The 9,640-nt window shown below is 40.3% G+C and overlaps 1 protein-coding gene across 2 annotated transcripts in view; it reads right to left on the bottom strand.

Annotated features, from left to right (window-relative positions):
- Positions 1–2,709: 2,709 nt before the first annotated feature.
- OSBPL2 (oxysterol binding protein-like 2) overlaps positions 2,710–9,640 on the bottom strand; it is a 17,344-nt gene continuing 10,413 nt past the window's right edge. For both annotated transcript variants that reach the window (XM_009998621.1, XM_009998620.1), the window contains exons 7-14: positions 9,588–9,640; positions 8,433–8,540; positions 8,063–8,152; positions 7,288–7,411; positions 5,291–5,419; positions 4,384–4,507; positions 3,596–3,686; positions 2,710–2,948 (exon numbers count right to left, since the gene is read on the bottom strand). The exon at positions 9,588–9,640 is cut by the window's right edge and continues 10 nt beyond it. In XM_009998621.1, coding sequence (XP_009996923.1) covers positions 2,846–2,948; positions 3,596–3,686; positions 4,384–4,507; positions 5,291–5,419; positions 7,288–7,411; positions 8,063–8,152; positions 8,433–8,540; positions 9,588–9,640 — 822 coding nt within the window. In that variant the 3' untranslated portion in view covers positions 2,710–2,845. The remainder of the gene's footprint in view (positions 2,949–3,595; positions 3,687–4,383; positions 4,508–5,290; positions 5,420–7,287; positions 7,412–8,062; positions 8,153–8,432; positions 8,541–9,587) is intronic.

Consider the following 9,640-nt stretch of genomic DNA (forward strand, 5'->3'; position numbering starts at 1 on the left):
CCTGCCCCGCACAGGCCCCTGCCCGCACAGCCCCCCTGCCCCACACAGCCCCCAGCCCAGCCCCGAGGGGGACACTGGTTTAAATCACCTATAAAACCTCACAGTGAAAACAAGTAAGAGCCCCGGAGCTGGAACAAAGGCAGAGGTGACCCCAGCCTGCCCTGCTCCAGCCTCACTTGCAACACAATAAATCTCTGCCACCATCTAGAGGCCCATCGGGTATGAAGTATTTATTATAATTTCTTTCCGGGTGGTTTCTCTTACACAGCCGTCTGAACATAAACTAACACGGTTATCTTATATACAGTGTTTAATCAAGTTATAAAAGTGACATTGTTCTTTCAAAAGGTGCAAAGTTATTGACGTTTTGACACGTAAACTACTGAGGTGAGATCTGCGTTGAAAATAAAACTTCTGGAGCATTAAAAGTCCCACAGCTAAGCCAAGCACAGACGTGTCAGCAGTGAGGGGAAAGGGGTTTGTAAATGTTGTCAATGAAGAACAATAAATTAAAAAGAAAAAAAAGAAAGATTTTGAACTAACCTGAAATTTTACTAAAAATGTTACACTAAAGAAGGGGAGAAGGGGGCAAAGAAATAACTAGTGAAGTGTTCTTACTTTAGCAATCTTCTCATCTCCTGTTTAAAATCCCATGAAGATTCTGTACTGAAGTTTGGATTAAACACGTTGTTACAACTTTTTTATGCTTTCGCCAAGTGCAAAGGGTTTAGTTCTCTTAATTTAATTACTAACTTAGCTGAGAGGGATGCTAACTCGTACATTTATAAAGGGAGTGTTTCTTGAGCAATCAACTCCACCGTTTTTCCACTCAGGCAATTTCTGTGTATTGCTCTAAAACCACTGCTCCAGCAGCAAACGTACCGTTCAGCTTAAGCAAGTTTTAAACTCCCATGAGATGTTGAACTGGCTTCACAGGTGACCCCTTTTCACCCCTCACCTCACGAAGGGGTCCCTGTACTGCTTGCAGAGAGCTTGGAAAGGGGGTGACAGTGCCTGGCACACTCACAGTTCATTTTTTTAATAAAAAGTATTTTAATGCTGTCCTGTAGGGATCAGCAAAGTCCTTTAAAAGCTCAAGTCTCTGTGCTCTGACCAGGAACAAACACCCCCTGGCTGCTCCTGAGCCCCCAGCACAAGGTACCAACCACCCCTGGCAGCAGAATGAAGTTGCCACCAGCACCTTTCTCATCCGGCCCTGACTTAACTGCCTTGAAGTTTTACAGCTTCTCTTGTTTTTCCAATGAAGACAAAAACCTAAAATCTCCCAAAAATGTAACATCCATCCAATCACTAGATACATTATTTGATACTAAAATGCTTGTCCGTAAGCATATTAATTTTTTTTGGCTTTTTAATCCTCTGGCTGGGAGAGAAGCACTCCAAAAATTTACTCTCTGGATGAAACCACATATGTCTTGGATAACAACCAGACCAGTTTTCCCACAAAGTCCTCGAGCTGCTGGTGCTTAACACCAGGAATTTCTGAATTACTATAAACTTTACAGCAGTGCAGCCACTCTACATTTTTTTTGCCTGGTTACTCAATTAAAAACTTTCCTAAAAGAAGCAGCAATATGAGGATTATTTTTAATCACTGGACCTAAATTTTCAAGCCTCTCTCCCTCCTTACCCCCTGAAGTGTATCACTGGAAAGAAAATGAATGCATCCATTCAGTAATTGATTATTTCCAATATTACATGGCTTTGATGGTTTGATATGGAACAAACAAACAAACAAAAAAAAAATCCCATTTTTTGACATCACATGCTCACGGAGAACTTGTAATAGGTATAATTCTGCCAAAGCTTTAAATTGATTCAGCTTTTTCACAACATACAAAACAGACATGACCTAATAATGAAAACCATGCAAACCAAAACTTCCCCAAAACAGGAACCTGTGTGGAAATAGATACCAAAGTGCTTCCAAATAAAAGTTTCGTCTAGGAGCTTACACAGTGCCAAAGCTGCCAAAGGTAGTGCAGAAGATTTAAGCCTCCGAGTGGTAGCAAAGCAATATATTTTACATTGTAACCACCTCTACATTCCTAGAGTTGCTTCCAAAGCTTCTGGTATTTGCAGAACAGCATTTGCCTTCAGAAAAGCACAATTTTAAATGCTTCCCTTCTCCTAACTTTTCTATGCTTTAGGTCATTTTATCACAGGTATACAGCTTTATGCTCACAGTGTCCAAAAGTTGTGAAGACTCTGTAACAGACAAGTACAGCTGGAGAAGCCCAAGGGGGGTTTTGCTTCCCCAAGCCTCTGAATTATTGAGAGGGGCTGGGAGCTCCAGGCCCCGGGTAGTGCTACATACCGTCCGGAGGGTTCACATGCATCTCTTCACCAGGAGTGTCCACAGGACTACATCTGATCCTCTTGGTACCATATTAGCTTTTCATCCCTGCTCTGAGTTCCAAAAACTTCAGATTCTTCACTACTGTACTAAGTAACAAGGATATTAGCTCTATTTTATTGAAGTTACCTAGTTTTCAAGGATGTTATGTGCTCTACCGGTTACAGTGTATCTTCCTGACAAGGAAACTGGGGGAGGGGGGAAAATGAAGAACCAAAGGTCCCTTTGAAAAGTAGTGAAAACATGACGATTTCAGGTGCAGTTTTATGGAAAGAATGCAACAGTACTTAAAATATTTGGCAATCCAGCGTTAGTGATAATTAAATTCTTGATTGTTGACCAATAGAATTTTTGTTAAAATTTACTTAGAAAAGCTGGTTTTTGCTATCAATGACACCAGAGCAACTGGCTTGGAATGAAATCTAGTAACTAGATGTCCAGGTGAGATGAGCAATTGGTTCCATAACTTCAGTATATGTCTGGACAGTCTGAGAAATTTCTATCAAAATAGCCACCTGAGTACAGCCAGTCTGGAGTCCCAGTGTGTGGGTTAGTGCCCTGATGAAACCATCTGCAAAAAAAATAAGAAAAAAAGAAAATAAACAATAAGAGAAAAATGTTTTTCATAGGGGAAAAACACAACTCTGCTTCTTTCACACAACATTGTAAAACCACACTGGACTTTCTTATCAGAAATAAAAATTCTCAGGAAAGATTGAGTGTAAAATACTGAGCATTCAACTCCCTCTGCAATTCTCATCACCTTGTCACTTGAATATTCAGTCAAAAAAGCAATTTCTCAAGTATCCAAGCCAGAAAGTCCTAAGAGACTGAAACTAAAAGGCCCTAGAGGGCCACAATGTCTTGCTCATCTGCAAATTGGTTAAAGGAGAGAATGAATAAAACATTAAGTCTCATCTAACAAAAATATGACCTCTGTAGGTTTTAAAAAACAAAACCAAAAAACATCCAACATTACCACAGTAGCTAATTATGCCAGGTTTCAGCATCTACTATTAGAGAATTTCTCCAGGAAAGTTATCAGCAATTTTGGCTTCCAGCTCCATGATTTAACTGTTGACCCTTTCAGTGAATTGCAAATTGTGCTGTCACACAGGGAATCAAGCACACACTGTTGTGAATAAAAGCATTACAGTTTTCAAGCAGTTCCCTGAACTGTTCCAAGCATGAAACAAATGCCCAACCTCCCCCCCTCACCGTGTGTGCCACTCCACTTCATCCTTCGCACGCTCCTTGCGAGCAGCTCGTTGCTTCTCCTCTAGTCTCTCTTTCTCTTTGCTAGCCACGTCTAGCAAACATTCAAACATACCAAGAGAAATTGGTGACTTAGCAAAATAGGAACAAAAAATACAGAAAACACACACACACACAAAAGACTGTACAGAAATACGACATAGTCCATTTAAGCAAGGGAAAGCATTTGCTGCACACTGTCCCACTGAACAGGGAAAATACTGGGCAACAAAAAGCTGAAAGTGCCATTTCAGAAAAGCTGCTACTGCAAACATAGTGTTGAAACAAATTTTGGTGTTTTATCTGCCAGATACACTGCACTGAGACAGCAGGAAAGATCTTAGGTCAAGCATAATAAAGTGATTTTTTCATTATTTGGCCATGTGGTTTTTTCTGACCAACACCAGAGCAACAGAGCGTGTCTGCTCACCACGTGTCTTTCCAGACAGACTTCTGAGCAAGAGATGTCTGCCACTTCCCCCAGGTTAACAAACATGCAAATACACCACAACACAGGTTGGCAGTCTTGGGATCCACCCCGGATACATTTGCTTTCACAGATATTGTTTTTTTGGAGAAAACAGACATCATAGATTGTTCAAAAACATGTTCATTAACATCAGATGAAAAAGAGTTAAGGCCTCTCTGGGAATGAGAAGCTGAAGACAATTTTCCTGTATCAAACAACCTCCCTTCAGTCATCCCTCTCCAAACTTAATCATGTGAAAACACTTCCCCCAGCAAACACATACCCATGTTTCCATTTTCCATACTTCTGATATCTGGGCGCAGCCGACAGTCAGTGGGAGCCAGAATTGCCTCCATGCCCTCTTCTAGCTCATTGAGACTCACAGCAAAACTGGTGAAATTGTACATCTTCAAAGTAAATTAAAGATAAGAACACAAGTTATTCTGGCAAAGCAGCACCCAGGTTCCCTATGCCCAGTGGATACAACAGAACTTCCAAGAGCAATGACTGAGTCAAACCTGCTCCCACTGGTTACCCTGAAAGCAGGGTTAGGTTCACACAAAACTAGGGTTTTTTTTGTTGGAGGGGAGGGACAAGGAAGGGCAGAAGGGGATGGAAATCACATCTCTAATTTTTTAAACAGTCTTTGCTTCAGAGTATTGATATAAATGTTCCTCCACATTTGATATTCAGCCTCATGATTTTTATGAAAAAAAGAAAAATACAGAAAACAAACAAACAAACCCAGCATATATTAAAAAAAACCCCCAACAAACACAACAGCCAAACACTATACCTAAAAGAGCAAAAATTATTGTTGAAACTATTGAAGCTAATATCCAGCTGCCCAGCTGCTGCATTTTTGGAAGCCTGTCTTCCAACAGCACGGAACCTGTACCCATATTTCAACCAAGTGCAGAGCTCCCTCAGGGTAACCTAAAGCACAGAAGCAGCTGCAGTCAGAGCAAGAATCTTTCTACCAGCTTTGACACAGCAGTGATGCTTCCAGCACAGAAAGGAAGCAGCGATCTTGCTGCAGTGTAACTGTGCTGCTGCAGCAGGAGCTGCCAGAGCTTGTCAGGATGGATGCTAAGGACAGACCCTGCAACAAGGTTTCCCTAGAACATTACTCATGTTCTCTTGGATAAGTCACTAGTGAGAGCAATAAAGAGACTGACTGAAACAGTTACCTGGGATGAGTTTGGTGGCCTACAATTTATTCTCCAAAGCAATTTACTGCCTGGTATGAACTGCACCGTGTCTTGAACCTCTGGCATATCATCAGCCTCATCATTTTCAGATTTAATAACATCTTCACTCTGAAACAGAGATAACATTTGGCAGAGGAACAAAGGAAAATTGGACAGCTTCACCTAGAGCTCTACAGTGACTGCTGAAGAATCTGTTCAAATTTGAGATATTAAACATGCTCCTGTACCTCTGCCTCACCCCTCATGTTTGCTTTTCCTCACTCTGTTGTTCCTCTCATTTTTATCACAGTCTTGCTCCTGATATCTCTGAATAGTCTCCCACCACCCACATACAACTTCAATGTTTGCATTTTAAAAAAAAAATAATAATAGCAAATTAATGGCTTCCAGAATTGTTGCCTCTAGCCTCCCCTCTGTGCCATGTCATAGCTTAACTTCACCTAACATGACTATTACCTCTTCAAGTTGAAATGAACCATGACTGCAATTTAAACCAGTTCCCATAAGGGCCTAGGAAAGATAATTAGGGCATGCCTGCTTTTGGATACTGCTTCATCATTTGCAAAAGATTTGGATGTGCAATTAAAAACCAGATATGCCCTTGTTTCAGTCTGATTTCCTGTGATCTAGATCCTCATAACTATGATCACTGCCAGTTGTGTTCCAAGTTCCTTTGTGACCAGATGCGCTGCTGTGCATAAAGGAAATGCATAAAGGAAATCACACAGTGTTCTCCAAGAGGCTGCCCTCAGAATCTGAGAGACTATCATAGGACACAGACAGCTACATGGTGGGATTTCAGAGGGTTTTACCATGAGAAACCATATAAAACCACAACAACCAGCAGGGAAGTTTGAGGCAATAACCTCCTAGAGTGACAATATCGAGTTTTCCTCCCTTCTCTCACTCCCACCCCTTCTCTATTTTCCTTCTGCCCCCTCTGACACGGCTCATTTATTTTATTCAAAAATACCCTATTAAGTTAAACAGGGTCTGTTTCATACAGTACAAAACAGCTCCATATGGTTGAGAATCTAATTTCAATCATCTGGTTTGAGCATTCATTATTATAAAGACTCTTTCAGGCTACTTTCCATGTCAACATCTGGTTTACTGTTAAGACAGTTCCCCATCTAAATACAGATTTAACAGGAAGGAAAGAAGGAAAGAGTTGATTTTCATAAGCTGAACAAAACATTATTAAAAAAAAAAAAAGTCAAAATATAAGCCTGTACCATGACAGAATCCAAAGCCAACAGCAAGGCTTGATGCTGCTCTAGTTTCTTTTGATGTGAATACTTTTTAATAAAAGTTTGAGCCTCTTGATGTTAAGAGTTAACAAATTCTGTTTAATTCTGTTTAATTTTCATTGAGCAACCAGGGACCCAGGGTCTACAAGACCCTGGTGATACCAGGAAACCCATGTCCTCTGCTGTACCATCCAACATTTTGCATTTGCCATATAACACTGAAGCTTTGGAAGTAACTTACCTGACACTGCTCACAAGTGATGGGAAAACATTTCAGCCCCCTTTGTTGTCAAGGTTGCCTACACAATACATTCTGAAAGGCTGCATCACCAACAAGCATCACTGACTTTAAAAAACGTGTTGGTTTTTTCAAATGCCCAAATCCTTGTATTTTTACATCTGGAGTTGGCAGTAGAGACACTTTCCTCATGGAAGGGCTGGAGAACCTCAGCCTGGGGGTTGCTATTTGATTACTTGTCTTTGACAAACCTCTAGCAAACACTATTCCCATGAGCTCCCTCCAATGCCAGCAGCTCACACTCAGGTCTACACAAGTTCTAAGTGCAATGCCTTCTCATGGGCCTGACACCGCCCACATCCAACCCCTACAAAAGGGACTGCTTCAACCCTCCACTCATCATCTCCTGACCATTTCCATACAGAAGATGTTCTCCTTTCTTGTCTCCTGTTCCATATCTTTCCTCCCTGAGGAATCCTGACCCTTACCGGCTTCGGTTTCTTCTGCTCCCCACCTCTCTTCTCGCTCTTCTTGTACGTCTCATACATGGTGGGATCAGTGCACCACAAACATTCTGTCCACTTGCCATAGATCACACACAGCTTCTTTCTGCTGCAGAGAAAAAAAAAAAAAAAAAAAAAGAAAAAAAAGGAGACTGAGCCTGTGCTTCTTGTAAAGCCTTCCAAGCCAAGTCAGGCAGATTCTGATCTATAATAAATATCCAGCCTCATACTTTGCTGTATTTTATGTTTCTCTGCACATTTCTTAGGAGTCAGATAATTGATAATGCAAAGAAAAAGTTTCAGCTTATTCCAGTCTTTCTGACTTTCAGTCCTGCAGAACAGATCCTCCTGATTAGTCTCATGCTTTTGACACAGTTAAAAGGAGTGTGGGTGCAATCAACATGAAGACTCAGAATCAAAAAACTGGTTTGGGGTTCATTAAAAATTCCTAATAACTATATTATCTTTATTTTAGACTGAAGACTGGAATTGTAACTGTACAACAGTTAAATCAGTTGTGACTACTCTGCACTTTCCGTGGATACCTTTATTTCCCAAGATTGGACTGGAGAGTTTTTCTAATAATGCTTAAAATGATCATCCTATACTCAAGGGGCTTAATACTGACAGAGAGGAGAAATAGGTGACAGTCTGTATTGGTAGCAGCTTTGCAGTCACATCAGTTATGGTCACTATGCCAGCACAAAACAAACTGCACAGTGCTCAGAAACAGAGAGACCAAAAGGATTTAATCACTTACTTTTTGTCCTGGATGTATCCCTCCACTCTGTGAAGCTCTTTCCCAAACAGGCCACATGGTTTAAAATTAAGGACACATTTATCTCCAGTACTGCAGAGGAAATAAATATTTGCTTAAAGAAGCAAGGCCTTGAATACAGTAGCAAGTTCATATTTTTATCATTTTTTAATAATTATTTTAAACTATGGTGTGTTATCTGACTAGGGCATTAGAAAGGCACAGGAATTTCAAAATTCCACGAAAAGGACAAGAAATAAATCAATATGCACATCAAGACAGCAGCCTGTGGAAGCCAACTGAAAACATGACCATACTTCTAAGCTTCATGTGTATCTAAAATACATCAGAAGCACTAGGGATAAAACATTACCTGTGATTTACAATTTCTACTGTTCCATATTGTTCTAACCACAGTTTACCAATAATTACATTATGTACACAGCAGGTTGGATTTGTCCATGTGTAAGCTTCATTATGTCTGCAAAGAAAATAGAGAAATAAGTAATTTTCTTGAGTTTGAGATGAAGAGTAAGCCTGTTTGTGGCAGGGCAAAATATTTAGGACTCCTATGAACAGCCAGCAATTAACTTCAAAACAGAGAAGAAACAGATTTTTCTTTACAAGCCAACAATGTGTTGTATCTAAACATTAGTGCAAGTTAATAAAGTGATACCCTCTTTGTTTTTCTTCCTTCTCAGAGCTGAAAGTCTTACACTTGCTGTGCTTTTGATTACAAATTCCAGCTCAATATAAACAGAAGTCCAGGAATGCCTTTTTTCCTTTGTACTTTTAAAGCTGTATGTGAGCAAACAGAACACTTGCAGAACTGGGCTGACAACCTAACACCTAATAGTGTTTTCTATTCAACTCCCACCATTCTCTAGTACATCCTTGTGTCCTCCCTGGGAAAGCTCTAGAGTCTTGGTGCCACCAAGGCACAAACCAACTTATGGGAAGTCACGTAATCTATGAAAGACATCCAAAATTAGGGACAAGCCTAGAAGTAATCTGGAGAGGCACTCTGAGTTTAACACGAAGGTGATCACGCCCAGGAAGTGCTAAACAGGTGATGAGGCACGTGCCTTATCCCACAGAACACCCATTCTGAAGATGCAGTTCTTCCCATACAAACAGTCAAAGCCAACAACAACATTTAAAAGCGAGATGAGCCTGAATAGCCCAGTAATAGAATTTTCTCCATATATTTTTACACACCTTCACAGAACCAGCTTTCAGTAGCATTCAATTTTTAAGAAATGTTAATTTTCATGGCAGAAAATCTGGGTCAAATTGCTGCAGCTACACAAGCATGGCATAAATTAAAACAAACAAACAAAAAACAAGAAGAGCCCTGAACTTAAGCAGTGAAAAATAACTTGTAAATTAACTCTTCTAACCTCTTCAGCAAGAGGCTTTTAGATTATCACTTATGAGAAGCAAATAAGATGATTAGCACCCATTTTGTTTCATTCAAGTAAATGTTAAGGACATCAGCATAAAAAAGGTATTTACTTCTCATACTCACTTCAGAAGCTCCAAAGTAATTGTCCCCCGAGGCTCTGCTTCTATACTCTTTCC

Source organism: Chaetura pelagica, unplaced genomic scaffold (assembly GCF_000747805.2).
Source record: "Chaetura pelagica isolate M959 unplaced genomic scaffold, ChaPel_1.0 scaffold275, whole genome shotgun sequence".
NCBI lineage: Eukaryota > Metazoa > Chordata > Aves > Apodiformes > Apodidae > Chaetura > Chaetura pelagica.